Source organism: Labrus bergylta, chromosome 3 (assembly GCF_963930695.1).
Source record: "Labrus bergylta chromosome 3, fLabBer1.1, whole genome shotgun sequence".
NCBI lineage: Eukaryota > Metazoa > Chordata > Actinopteri > Labriformes > Labridae > Labrus > Labrus bergylta.
The window spans coordinates 22,815,955-22,830,412 of record NC_089197.1 but is presented as its reverse complement, the minus strand read 5'-3'; the positions used below and the strand labels follow the sequence as shown (position 1 = coordinate 22,830,412).

Sequence of the window (14,458 nt, the reverse complement as noted above, 5' to 3'; positions counted from 1 at the left end):
TTCCATCTTCTCCCTTCTTGCCTTCTGTCTGTTTTTTTCCGCTTGATTCACCGTGGCGTAGATGCAGAGGAGAAAACGGTGACAGACTAGGGACATCATTGTTGCCACAGCAACAAACCGAAACTTGGTTTCCGGCTTGTAAAGTGGCTTTTCAAAGTAAATTTAGACGACAGGGAAACGGCACAAGCGGTGTTTTTACACGTCATCTGAGAGTAGCTGAAATCAGTCATACAAACGAGCTTTTTCATAGATTCTTAAAACACAACAAGCCCATTTAGTCTGTCCCAGGAGAATATTCAGTCGTAACTAAATTAAGCAGTGCTAAGTGCGCTCTGGCAGGCAGGTGTTGCTTGAAAATGAATATGAGTTGAAGTCAGCAAATTGTCACATAAATACATAACATATTTATTAAGTTTCTCATATGGTGTTTGAGGTGTGGATTTTTGCAGCTGTTTAAACTCTGCCATTGCTACAGATAGATAGACACAATCCAAGTACAAATCAATTTACATTTTAAAATGGATGATAGAACCTACTTGTGACTATGAGAGAAAGTTATCCAGTGTCTTCGTACAATAAATTCATTCATCTCAGTCTATTGTTTTGTTTTTTAGACATGTTGTACAATGGTCATTCTTGGAATAAGCTCCTGTGAGGAGTTTTTAGTTGATGAAACAGATTAAAATCCATACTGATGCTTCTATATGATCTATAAAGACATAGACATCTTTAGTTACAAAACTGTTTATCTTTTATATAGTTCTCTTTAATGTCTAAAACTGCTGCCGGATGGTAGGTGTGATTAGCATCATATAGATAGATAGATAGATAGATAGATACTTTATTGATCCCGAGGGAAATTCAAATGGCAGAAACAGACTTTTAAATACTTTCCACAGCAAAGATTTGCGATGAGTGATAGACTTGACTGTTGAAATAAAGCAAGGAGATATTTTTGTTTAAAAACATGACACAAATGTAAAGAACAGGAACAACAAATAGATAGGAGGTACAAATGATGGGAAAAATAAACCATGTGGAAAAAATTGTGATGTTATTATTAATAAAAAAATCGTAGCTATACCCATTTAAAAAAAAAACAACTATATATTTTAATACATTTTTTAAAATAATAATTAGCAGTGTACCACAGGGGTAAGTGCCTTCCTGGGCCACTTTAGTTCAGCATCTGTATGTACCATTAAATAAATAAAAAAAATCTGGCATTTGGACTATTTCAACTTGAATGTATTAATAGATTACTGTAATGACTACAAACTGAAGCTTGGCAAACCCCGTGCAAATTTGGCTTCGTATAATGATTTTTCTTTTATTATGAAAATCTTCCCCGGATGTGTTCACGTAGCCGCTGCTCGCTTGACTGTGGACAAAAAACTGCGAAATCCAGGAGAGGGACAGCGCCCAGAATAACTGTAAACCTCTGCTAACTGCGTGGAGCATCGCGTTGGAAATGAGACTCTGGACATATCCTCCGGGTTGTCGGACATTTAAACAGAGGTAGGGGAGGAGAGGGTGGGTAGAGGGGGGCTTCTTATACCACCAAGGTCAAAATATGAAGCCTGGTGAAAAATTTTCACGGGCTTGAGTCAGTCCGAAGTGAAGTTGCTTTCCCGTGATGTTGACGACATTGTATCCGCCAGCTGGCTGTGGTTGACTTGTATTTTCATCAGCTGGCGTTTACGTGTTTCTTATAAGTTGTTGGGGGTGATTATTTCAGGGGAGTGGGCGGCCGTGGTCCTTGTTACGGACCGGGACAGACTTTCTGTGGCCTGTGATGAGCTTTTTTTTTGGGGGGGGGGGCTGCCTGGGGTCGGATATGGACGGTATACAAAATCTGGCACGACACCGTTTGCTAAGTTTGTCGTTCAGACTCCATCATTGCTGCTTTAACTTGAAGTGCCTTGAAGAGTCTGGCTGTGTTGTAGGAACCTGTTTATCCGACTCAGTGGCCTGCTTCTTCTGGGTTAGGCTAATCCACTAATCTGGAATCGAAGTAGTTGCTTTTTGTTATAACACCATTACCTCTCATCCTCCATCTCCTCCTTCTTCCTCCTCCGGCTCACACACTGGGACACCACAAAGTGTTGGATGAACAGGGGGTTTAATGGGGTGTTATCTTTATAGCAGTCTATCTACACTTTATAAATCCAAGTGATACACATTGAATGTACTTGAAATGATTAGTGGCTAAACGGATCGATTATGATTCATCCTTAAACTTCCCTTACATTACTTTCACTTCCCTGTGTGTATTATAACACACTGTGCCTTGTTGTTTGGCAGTGGGTCAAATAAAATAATGCATCACGTTTTGACTTTCATACATTGTGATGTCCAGTTGTTGTTTTATTTGGCAGTGTATTAATAGATAGTCAAGCAGGAGAACATGAACACTGTTTTGGTTCATACATAAATGAGGTCATCTTTTAGGTTAAAATACATCAGAAGTGAATAATTGCTGCTGTTTCACAACATTTCTATTTCCAATCCTTAGACTATATTAACATGGTCATTTTTTAAGTTTCTAGACGATGTAATGATTAAACAATAAATCGATTATTAAAGTATACAAGCGGATTGTGAGAATGATAGTTAGATGTAGCCCATTTCATTTGTCTTAATGGAGGGGCCCAAAGTGCTTCTGAGATTGTTGTAGAAACAAGCTAATGTCTGAACAAGGCTACAAGTACTTATGCATGCTGCCAGTGCATGAAAGGCTTTTTCTTTTTTCTTTTTTTACGCAAAACTCCAGTCTTGTGAGGTGATTGGAAACAGTGTCCTCTTTGTTCGCTCTGCTCCAGTGGAGAGAATTAATCCTGTTAATGACCTCTAATGTATAAGGAACGGGCTAACAGCACATCTGACGGGGAGGAGACTGGGTGACACTCACTCATAACTATCAGTACTATTCTGGAGTCTGCTGAGCATTTGTTTGGGCTTCAGGTAGAGCTCAGGACTCTGTGTGTGTGTGTGTGTGTGTGTGTGTGTGTGTGTGTGTGTGTGTGTGTGTGTGTGTGTGTGTGTGTGTGAGGGGGGGGGGGGGGGGGGGGGGGGTAGTAGCTGTGACCACCTCAGGGTGCAGGTCCGAGGCCTGCTCATGGCCCTTGAATGGCAAAAGTTGTGGGGTGTTTTATCTGTAAAAGCTTGATGGTGTTGCACCTTCTTTTTTTTCCAAACCCTGACGAACTCCAGTTAATCCTCCAAGATTAGTGGTTTAACTGGACCCCCCGACCTGGTTACCCCCCCCCCCCCCCCCCCCCCAACCCTCACACTCTCAAATCCACTCTGTGTGGCAAGATTGTATTGGAAATACAGGGTGTATATTTTGATATCAGAAGTATCATAAGTTAACGACAATATAAAAATGTAATCTCTGTTTCCTGTCCCAGCAAAAAGTGATCCAATCAGACGGATTTCTCTCCTGGTTTGGATTTTTGTGAAAGACAATGGAGAGCAGATGTCACCAGTTGCTCTGCTTCGTGCTGGCTCATTCACAGATCCCATGTGTTAATATGGGTTTGGCTCCTGCTTGACAGATTTAGTGTGGGTTAAGTCTGTAATCTCTTTTGTGGCTAGATTAGCCGGGGCACGACCCTCTCTTCCTCCAGTTTCCCTGTACTATGGCATAATCTTCACGTTCCTTAAACTCGCTGTCGAAAGAGTCAGAATTTACACCGTTGCACACGGTGGAAGAGAGGTTTTATATTCTTGGGCCAAACTTGGATGTTGAATTTCCTGTGTAGAGTCAGCCACGAGACTTCCTGTACTCGGGTGTTGGATGTGGAGGGGGTTGGAGAAGTGGGGAAGGAAAAGGAAGAGAAGCAAAGGCAGACTGCACTCAGTGCTTTTGTCAGTCTCTGTGGCTGCTGCATTGCATGTCACTGTCGCTAACAGGCTTTAAACAAAACAGAGTAGCCAGACCAAGGAAGTGAAAGAGCGGTTTCTATCCTCTGTTTCCCCACAGTTTATCCTCTTGTGACCTCAGTTGTTATAAAAAAATCTTTGATAATCACAGAGCAGAAGCAGAAATCCTGTCAGGTAGAGTCGACGTAAGAGGCGAGCGTTGGAATTTTTTTTCTCTAACATCCCATTTTTGTACAATTACAGGACATGTCCTTCTGTTTGTTAAAGACACAACGCAACACTTAACGCTCCAAGCATGCTACAGTTCTTCCCTCTTCTTAGCAGGTGAGCAGAGCTCTATATTTTTGGCTTCATTGATGTCCCTTTTGAATGTAACAGAACAAATCACAGAGGCCTTATCAGAAATGATCCCATGCTCTGTATCTCTCTGCTTCTACCTCCCTCAGTCCTGTTTGATCCAAGAAAAAAACGTGCCTTGTAAGGAAGCAGGATGTTCACAGGCTCTACAAAACTGCCACCCACGAAAAACCCCCAGCCCGAGCGGCTAGATGAAGTGTACGCTGCCTTACGCAGAGGCTTACAGTGAGTAAACACATCTCAGGCACTGTTTGCATTCATTATGGTGAAATATCATCTGTGACGCAGGAAAAGACTCAAAATGAAGAAGAGCCGTAAAAGTAATGGACTGTTTCTTGCTGTCAGGTCGTACCTGCAGGTCCACCAGCTGGAGCTGGAGAGTCTGGGTCAGCAGATCAGAGAAAACAAGAGGAATGGGCGACTGGTGAGAGCTCATTTTGATAGAAACCAGTCACACCAGTATCATCTGTCAGTCTGTACTGGCCTGCATGTTGTCATTTCCCGTCTTTGGACTAGATGTTAATGAGACTGTTTGATGTGCTGAATGTTTTCTTGTTGTTTTCTTTGCAGGGTTCTTTGTACGAGCAGGATAAGGTTAGTTTCATTCACAGCATTGAAACCTTATGTCAAGATAACATTTTCCTGTTAGTCTGTCATGTTTAACAATCGGTTTGTTTTCATTTTGCAGCAAGTAAAGGCCATAGAGAGGTTTATGCGACGCTTGGAATTCCACCTCAGTAAGGTGTGTATCATGATGAAGAATCCATTTAATAAAGGATAAGTAAATACATTCATTATTTAAAGATGGAATTATTGAAAAAAAAAAAAATTAACTAATGACTGAAAGGACAATGTGTGACATGAAAGATGTTATTTTTCATGGCGGAACATCTCAGAGAGTCTGACTTCCAATGTTTTCTTTAACTAATAATTGTTTTGGTTTGTGCTGGTCACTACTTTACAGTTTTTATTCCTTCTCACAACTTTCACAAAATGTGTTTCAGATGCATTAGACGGCTGTTTATGTTGATATAGTAAAGAGCTGTGAAAAAACTCCCCCTAACCTGTCTGCTCTGCATCAAACTAAAGGAGGATTATCTCAGTGTTTAGGGACAACAGTGGCAGATATTTACTTCAGGAGTCAGTGGAGAACAAAACCGAGCCAAAAAGGAGAGGAAATATAATATATGACACACATTTATAAGAACAAAAACACAACTTCAACCAAATGCTGAAGTGGCTTGCTGCCTGATGTATATGTAGATATTAGAAAGAAATTCAATGTGCGATTACATAGTTCAATATTACAATAACGATATATAGTGCTATGAATAATTAAATATTATAATGCATATAAGCTATAACTTACAGTTTACTGTTCTTTACTTTATGTTTTACACAATTCTTCTGTCTGCAACATGTGTCTCCTGAATCTTTGACTCTAAAATTGGCATCAGTTAATTTTGAGGGTAGCTAATAGCTAGCTCAAAATGATGTGAAGCATGATGTTTATACCCCAGAGGTGAAATGTACACACGCTGAGAGAGAAAGCAAAACAAAAACACTGAGAGAAATATATTAACAATAAATGTCTTTATAAAGCCTGGAACAGGAGGAAACACAACACAACTTATGCGTAATAGTCGCCTCTCAGAGTGGATTTTTACACAGCATAACATAAGAAGTGATGTACATATTTGAAAGCATGCAGTCTCTCTCTCGCTCTCTCTCTCTCTCTCTCTCTCTCTCTCTCTCTCTCTGTCTGCCTGTCTCTCACTCTTGCCCCTCTTTTGTCTCTTTTTTTGGTATCAGGTAATTATTGTGTTACACCTGTTTTTTTTTTAATGTTGAATTGAATACTTTATCTTTGTATCATTTTTGTATTTGTATTTGTTTGATTGTTTGGTTCAGTGTGCTGGCATTCAGAAATGTTTTCTTTAAGGTGTCTGAATAATCCAATAAGGGATGTTTCATATGAGGCCAGACGTTCATTCATACAATATTTAATCTCTTCCTCTCATCGGGTGATGGTCCATTGTATTGAACAACTCTGTATAATACTGTCATGTCCCTTTCCAGGTTGAAGAGCTGTATGATGCTTACTGTATACAGCGGCGACTGCGTGATGGAGCAAGTAAGATGGTGGCGGCCTTTAATTCAGCCAGCGGCAGCAAGGAGGCCAGAGAGAGCCTTAGTGAAGCTAACAAGGGCTACAGGGAATGTACAGAGGCAAGTAACTGACCTGAGCTTCATGTGTTTGTATGACTGATCTGTGTTAAACTTTGTTTTTGATATCAGACTGTCTACTTTATAAACATATAAATAATCACTATGATATCATCTAAACCCTTCCAACTATGTGTTACTGCAGCACATGTGCTCACTTGAGAGTGAAATCGAAAGCCAGATGGGAGAATTTCATGTCAAGATGAAGGGTACGTCACTTTCTACTATCTTGTGACTTCCTCTTGACTTCACTGTGTTTGTCCAGTTCTCATTTCACTCGTCTTTTGTGGATGTTTCAGGCCTCGCAGGCTTTGCACGGCTGTGTGCTGGTGACCAGTATGAGGTGAGAGAAATGATGACATAGCTTGAAGACAGATATTGAGAGAGTCTCTGTGTTTGCTGCCTCACATCATCTATTTTTGGCCCCATTAGGTCTTAATGCGTTACGGGAGACAACGCTGGAGGCTAAGAGGCCGCGTTGAAGTCAGCAATAAGCAGATATGGGACAGTGAAGAGTACATCTTCTTGCCTCTCGTCACAGAACTGCTGTCAATCAAGGTAATGAAACCATTATAAGAAGGAATTTTTGTATTTCTGCTATTTTTTTTACATGTTTGTTATTGTAAACAACTCCAATAAATACAGCAGGAAAAACATGTGGAACTTTCTCTTTCTTTCTTTGCCACCTGGACTTAAAACCCACTGGCTCTGACTCAAGGTGGTAATCCTTAAAAACAGGTCACAAGGCTAAATCATTTTCCAAAACTGGACGAATTTAGAGCAAATGTAGCTCAAACCGCCAGAAATGGTTTATTTGTTCCAGACTATATTCAGCTGAGGTTTAATACATATTTGTTGCATTAGTGAATGTTTACAGGAAGTCGACTGACTCAAATTAAACTACAGAAACATGTCTCTTCCCCTTAATCGACCAGCTAAGCGGCATCCAATCACAGAGCTCATTCGCAAAACAGACTCAAAACATCAACGTTAAATTGTTATTTTAAACATTGGTATCCCTGATTTTCCCACTGGGTGTGTCTCCTTATAAATGTGTTTTTATTACCCTTTTTTTTTTAAGAAGGAAGTTCTAAAATACTTATGAATCACCTTTATCAGGCTTTGGCTACACAGACAACCTTACATTTGAGTTTTTTTCTCTTTTCATAAGATATAATAACATTAGATGATCCTTTATTGATTCCTTAACCCTGACATGTTCTGTGTTAAGAGCCATAAAGATGTTTTGTTTTTGCCATAAGAAATATATATCTACAGTATTTGACAGTCGTATCCCTGAAACAACTACATGTATTCTCACAACAATGTTCTCTTAAGTTTACATTCCCTTTTGTGTTATATTCCCATGATCTCATGTCTGTGACGTTTACTTGCTTTGGTTGTCAAGGTGACGGAGCTGAAGAGCCTGGCCAATCACGTGGTGGTGGGCAGTGTGTCCTGCGAAATGCTCGACCTGTTCTGCCCACTTCCTCAGACGCTCGCTGTGGATATAAACGACCTTGGGACAGTCAAGCTGAACTTGGAGGTCACCTGGAGGTATATGAACATGCAGGCTGCAGCTCCTTGTTATTTTACTCATTTTTTCACACATGTCATTTTGCTCTGTTTCTCATTCCCTCGGCCTATTTGTTTTCAGTCCGTTTGATAAGGATGACCAGACATCGTCTAGCAGTACGGTTTCCAAGCGGCTGCTGTCCAATCAGAGCCCTCCTGACACGCCCTCTATGCGAGAGCAGGTGTTTTATGTGAGTCACATTCAAAGATAAATCACATCTCCATCACAGCTCTCATGTTACACCACATGTTTATCTTTTGTGTCAAAGGTCTGTAAACTCTCTCTTTACTACACGTACACATTCTCTGTTTGCCATTATTCTTACTCATGGCTATTATTACTGTCATTTTACTGGCTTGTTCTATTTCAGCTGCTCCCCAACTGTTTGATGTGTAGCAATAGCACTGATGTGTGTGAGGATGTTCACAGAGCAGTGTGTGTGAGGTCGTGTGGTTGTGGGAGTGGCGTGCAGAGATTGAATGACAGCGGTAGCGGGACGTGTGACAGCAGCATGTATGAACGGAGCTGTGGTCCTTGTAGCTGTTTAATAGTGGTTGAGTAGAACTCCAATATATCCCTCCTCTTCCTCACCTCGTGTGAAGAGCATGCCTCGTGTCTGGCCCAGACACAGCCGCCCGCTGATGGAGCATTTCCTCAACGTCATGACGGAAAGGATGGCATCCTCACGTTTTGAAATCAGCCGCACGACACCCCGATTCACCTCTTTTCAGTCGGTGTGTTGGGACGTAGTTGTAGCTGTAGTTTAGCATGAAATCAAAAAGTAGAGTAAAACAAAATTCATTAACAAAAATCAATCAACATGTGGAAGTAAGTCGACAAATGTGTTGTTCATCTGAATCAGTATTTGAGTAAACTTCTATTCAGATCCAGGATTAGAAAAAATAATAATAAGTTTATGATGTACATTTTTTTTTTAAATCTCAAAAGTGCTGCAGAGTAAAAACAAGAATACAAAACAACAACAAAAGCAGTAAAAGATGTAATATGGATTAAATTTGTTCTAATCCATTTTTATTGTTTATTTTGAAATAACAAAGTTCAAAAACTTTTTCCTGGGGAAGATAGCTCTCTCTGTATGTTTATTCCATCTGCTGTTGTCAGTGGATCCAGATTCTGTGATCCATTTCACTTATAGTGATGATTTTATTGTGTTTATATCAAATTAAGAAAGAGCTGGTACTTTAATTAGCATTTTATTAGCCTGAACAACTAATCAAAAGTCAAGCAGAACCCAAAATGATGCGTTACATCTGCCTACAAAATATTGCTGGTTCAAAAGCTGAACGTTATTCAGTTTCCATGGTGATTCAACAAACACCTTAATCTGAGTGTAAAGCTCCAATCATTAAATGTCTGGTGTTGTTAGATGACTTCAAACAACTTTAGTGATTTTCAATGAATGCAATGAAGTTACATGTTAATAGAACATGACAGTAGTTGTGAATCCAGTGGTTCTCAAAGATTTTTCTCTTTTTTTATCAACCATTCAAACTGTTCCTAAAATGAGCATCAGAACAAGCATAATCAATGTGAGCTGTAACACAGCATTACTGCGATACTGTAACAAGTTTTCAGGTTTAAAGGAGATCATTTTAAATTCTTTCTTTCGTATCATAAATTTGTCTGCTGAACTTTTATTTTCTTGGAATAAATCTCACTAAGCTGGAAATGTAAAGTTCTCAACATGTTATTGAAACAGTTTCATTTGACTTTAGTTCTGTTTCATATTTTTTAGTCCTCTGTTGCCTCCCTTTCATGTCTCTAAAACCCAGTTTGAGAACCACTGGATCAAATACAATATCAGTAATACTTATCAAATTTATATGAACAACAATGACACATAGTCTGAAATAGCGTCCTGTTGTTAGCCAACAAAGTAGTCACAAATATGTCTAACCTGTGTTCTCTCTGTGTCTCAGTCTCTTCTGAAGCGACAAGGCGAAATGGAGAACGGGACGGTCTGGTCCAACTCCTCTGAATCCTCCGATGACTCGTCCAGTCCTGCCCTGGCTCACCATGCTCAGAGACTCACAGCCTCCAACATGCTGCCCACCACTCTCACCTCTCAGCTGTCATTAACGCCGCACAGGTCCAGCGCATCGACGCCGTCGCTCTCCTCCAACCAAGAGGAGGATGAGACAGAGAGAGGGGAGGTTTTCTCTCAGACAGACGCCGTGCCAAACGGCCACCTGCAGACTCACGCAGAGCAGAGGAGTGCAGACTGTAGTGTGACTGACAGAGCGTCTGTCCAATCAGCTGATGTCTCTGAAACCTCAGCAGACCTCAGCTGCTCATGCCCCGATGTTTCCTCTGTAGCTCCTGTGTCACTGGTGGAGACAACAAATGTGTCCGAAAGTGGCGTCCCTCAGGTGTGTGTTTCAGCGGAGGAGGTAAAGGATGAGGCACCCGAGCAGTCATCAGAGCGCGCTCGACAAACTGAAGCAGAGGACGACACCACTGAAGCAGCAGGAGAGGAACACCACCAGGTAGAAACATCAGAGAAACACAGTGAGCCACATCCATCCATCCAGAAGTCAGAACAACCAGAGGATGCTTCAACGGTGAGCTGTGTTATTCATTTATTCTGATTTCTTACAATGTGAAACAAGAACAATTTAAAAACCTGCATTTGTTCTCCCTGCAGGTGCCTTTTCCTACTTCATCTAGTTTCACTCAGGAGCTCGAGACAGCCCTTGAAAGTTTTGACTTTCTCAACTGCTCTGATCTCGATGAAGAGGACGAGGACGAGGAGCAAAAACAGGAGGACAGAGAAGAAAAGGAAGAGGATGATGGGCAAGATAAAGAGGAACAACCGAAATTGGAGAACAAGTCAGTAGAAGAAGAAAACAAGGAGGAAGAGGAGGATGATGACGAGCAAGAGAAAGAGGAGCAGCACAAAATGGATGAAGAAACAGTAGGGGAAAAAGAAAACGAGGAGGAGGAGGAGGAGGAGGAGGATGGGACAAATGAGGAGGAACAACAGAAAACGGAAAAAGAGACAATGGAAGAAGTGGAAAAGGAGGAGGCGGAAGGTGAGTCGCAGGAGGAGGAGAGCCAAAACAAGCTAAAGAACGATAGAGTGGAGGATGAAGAAAAAGAGGATGAAAAGGGGCAAGATGAAGGGGACCAACAGAACATGGAGAAAGAAACAGTAGAAGAAGAAGAAAAGGAGGAGCACGGGCGAGTTGAAGAGAACCAAAAAGAAATGGAGGACAAGGCAGTGGAGGAAGAAATGAAAGAGGAGCATGATGACGATGATGGGCAACATGCACAGACCCCAAACAACAGTGAAGAGACGTTGAAGGAAGAGGAAAAGAAGGAAGATGAAATCAGCCAAAACAAGATTGCGGTGGACGAGTTGGTGGAGGAACAAAAGGAATTTTACTCCGGAAGAAGGTCAGTGTTGAGTATGACCATTGTTTTTTTTTTCTTTTTTGGGCGTGTCATTGTTGAACTCCTAATAGATCGCCCTGCATGCACTTTGATCATTTGAAGTAATTCATATTAACAAATGTCTGTTTGGATGTTTCACAATAAACTTCATGAGCATAATTTTAATTTCCTGCTTCGTTTGAAGCTGCATTAACACAAGGTTTTTAAAAAGAAGACCTCGTGATAGATACTACTCCACTTGTAGCACACTGTAGTAACACTCTGATTGAGCCTCCACTAGCTATTTTTTTTCAGTTTAGAATATGCCATGATTCGTCTACACTTTTTTTTTTAAACATAATTTGTATTTGTTTTAAGAGCTGACTCAACAACAGTGTGCTATATATGACCACATAGATGTCCGGTCAGCCCGGGTGGCAAAGCCAACATTTCCAAACAAAATGTGTAAGCGTGTACTGTAGGGAAATGAAAAAAAAACATCCAGATTTTTCCTTTCAAACATGGAGTCACAGGTTTGAGTATTTCCCTCAGTGTAGACATTCCTCTTGGTACAGTGATGAGTTCAGTGGTTTTATTGGAGCGTATTTAACCACTGTGCTCATCCTCTTTGTCTCTTCTGCAGCGATGATGAGGAAGGAGGGGAACTGGAGATCCTGATGGAAGCCCCAGAAGGATTTAGAAACTCAGATGAAGATTGTTTCTCTGACTCACAGGTAACCAGTTGATCTGCTGAATTGTAGTCTTTGAGGTTTTTTTTTTTTTTTGTTTTCAAATGAACTTAAAAAGAAAAAAAAAAAACATGTTTAAAAAGGAGTCAAGCGTGGAGGATGTGCAGGACTGGTTGCGGCGGATAAATAGATCCGAGGACTTGGAGGATCACAGCGAGGAAAAGGGAGATGAAGAGAAGGGTGAGCGCTGAAGACAAAGTCTGCAGTTGTTCTTTTGACCACAGAAGTTTTTAATTTCCCTGTTTTTAATCTTTCAGAAGAGGAGCGGTCACATGATCAGGAGGAGCGTTCCACTACCCCGGGACATTTGGCCACTACTGTCTTTTAATGACACAGTGGGACCTAATTCTAAACCATTCCTCCCCCACTGATCCCCGTCTCCTCTCTCTCTCTGCGGGGCTGGAGGCCTTGAGGATGATCCACTTACTGCTCAGACAAACAGGCTCTCCCGTCAGGGCAGAGTTTGTGCACATATTTGCCTTGTTCTGACCGAGAATGATAAACCTCGAGGTTTCTGCACCTCAGCCATGACTCAAAGTCCCCAACCCACTAAATATAATAAGTCCTCTTTCTTTCCCTCCATCACGTTGCCTGGGTTTAAGTGGGACACCACTTTGTTTACACTTTCAAAAAGTGTTTCTGTTGTGTGAACATTCAATGTCCAAAACATTTCAGGAACAGCTAAAAGCGGCCTTGATTTTGTTTTTATTACAGTGCATTTATGACTTAATCCAATAGTTTGTAACCGTTAAAGACGCTCAAGTAGATGGACTTCTTTGATCTGCGGAAAAGCATACAATCACTGAGCTACACTGCAATGGTCAAAAAAATATCAGTATTTGTGGATGTAAAAAAAAACAAAACATGGAGGTTATCATTTTTCAGTGTTAAATAAGTGTTCAGCCCAGAGCTCTTTCCATGTAGTGGGAGAGGGAAAGAGCTCGTGAGCGTGATGTTGTCTGAAGATTTTTATCGACGTGCTGTGGACATGAAGTCATTTCCAAAACAGGAATGCTCAAGAGGATCTTTTCAGAGACAGATACTGAGAATATTCAGAAACACACACCAAGTGCAGAATTCAACCTTCAAAGCAACACCAGGAACATAAGTTGTACTAGGAAGGACTAAAACACATGAAGGAAAGAAGTCATACTCATTTTGGTCTTGTTTTAACAATCAGTGTAAACCTATATTTAAACGTGCATGTGTAGCTGCCTCACACTGCCAGCATGTCTGTATAAAAGCTCAAACGTTCAGTTGAAGTGTGTAAGCTCAGCTCCTGTGTGAGGAAGCCGTCGGGTCTGTAGCTGTGTACAAAAGCCGCCTCACGGGGGCGCTATAGTCTTTTCAGTATCATGCTTTCCGTTGTTCTACAAAAGCCTCCCTCATTCAGAAAGTGCCTCAGAGATGAAAGGTTTAAAATGCCACGACAGGAGAGATAAGGCAGAAGAAAACAGTGTTTATTTTCTGAATTACTTTGAGAGTGTGCACAATAAGAGATATTTACTGTTTCATATAAAGAATTGTATATGTCTTGAAATGTTCAAATGTTTATGTTCAGAAATGTTTAAACTTTATAAAGGTTTCTTTAAAACAAATATGTCTGCTGTTGTGTTGAATGAAGTAATGGGGGCGGTGAAAGTAATTTATAGACCCCAGGTGTAGTTCAATATGAGGCCCTGCCTATTTTAGTGAAAGCAATCATATCTAGATAAAGACATTTTGAAGCATCTCTTTTCAGTTAACAAAGACATACAGGACATCACCAAATGTGAATTATTAACAAATATACACACACACATATACCCAACAGTACTTACTCTTCAACAACTCATAGTCACCACATTTAAAAAGATAAAAAATGTCTGTAAGCCAGGTGTAACTTCTAAACATCAACATTTTAATGATGTTCTCTTTAGGTGTCATATCTGTTCTGCCACAAATCTTTCACTTTTATTTACACCATTCCATTTTGCATGCAGTTTTCCACAAATGCATTATTTCAATATTGGTATAGAGATCTAAGTTACTATCATTTGCATGGATATGAAGACATTGTGGGGCTTTTTGAGGGGTTTGAATATCACAGGGGTCCACCTTTGGGAATTTTTGGGATAAGGAAACTACATTATGATTGCACTCTGGTCACCTTATTTACATTTCAAACACATGTACACCTCATATTTGATGCACGCCTATAGCACCTATGCCTTAAGGTCCCCTTGGAGCACAAGACCCACGGTAATTGCCAACCTAACAGTAAAACCGTGTG

At 40.7% G+C, this 14,458-nt stretch overlaps 1 protein-coding gene across 1 annotated transcript; it reads left to right on the top strand.

Moving 5' to 3' along the window:
* The first annotated feature begins 1,363 nt into the window (after positions 1–1,363).
* On the top strand, positions 1,364–13,784 carry LOC110005957 (rho family-interacting cell polarization regulator 2). Its single transcript, XM_020661223.3, has 17 exons — positions 1,364–1,518; positions 4,129–4,209; positions 4,332–4,467; positions 4,588–4,666; positions 4,813–4,836; positions 4,931–4,984; positions 6,322–6,471; positions 6,614–6,677; positions 6,768–6,811; positions 6,901–7,026; positions 7,877–8,025; positions 8,126–8,234; positions 9,985–10,626; positions 10,710–11,461; positions 12,081–12,171; positions 12,270–12,366; positions 12,444–13,784. The coding sequence occupies exons 3-17, from the start codon at positions 4,376–4,378 to the stop codon at positions 12,512–12,514; spliced, it is 2,544 nt and encodes an 847-aa protein (XP_020516879.2). The 5' UTR covers positions 1,364–1,518; positions 4,129–4,209; positions 4,332–4,375; the 3' UTR covers positions 12,515–13,784.
* The last annotated feature ends 674 nt before the right edge of the window (positions 13,785–14,458 follow it).

What these genes read in the sequence shown, in the direction of transcription:
- LOC110005957 (XM_020661223.3), top strand. Translation starts at nt 4,376, where the DNA reads ATGTTCACAGGCTCTACAAAACTGCCACCCACGAAAAACCCCCAGCCC. An exon ending in ATTTCATGTCAAGATGAAGG is followed by an intron (nt 6,678 to 6,767) that starts GTACGTCACTTT and finishes TGGATGTTTCAG; the next exon opens with GCCTCGCAGGCTTTGCACGG. An exon ending in CAGAACTGCTGTCAATCAAG is followed by an intron (nt 7,027 to 7,876) that starts GTAATGAAACCA and finishes TTGGTTGTCAAG; the next exon opens with GTGACGGAGCTGAAGAGCCT.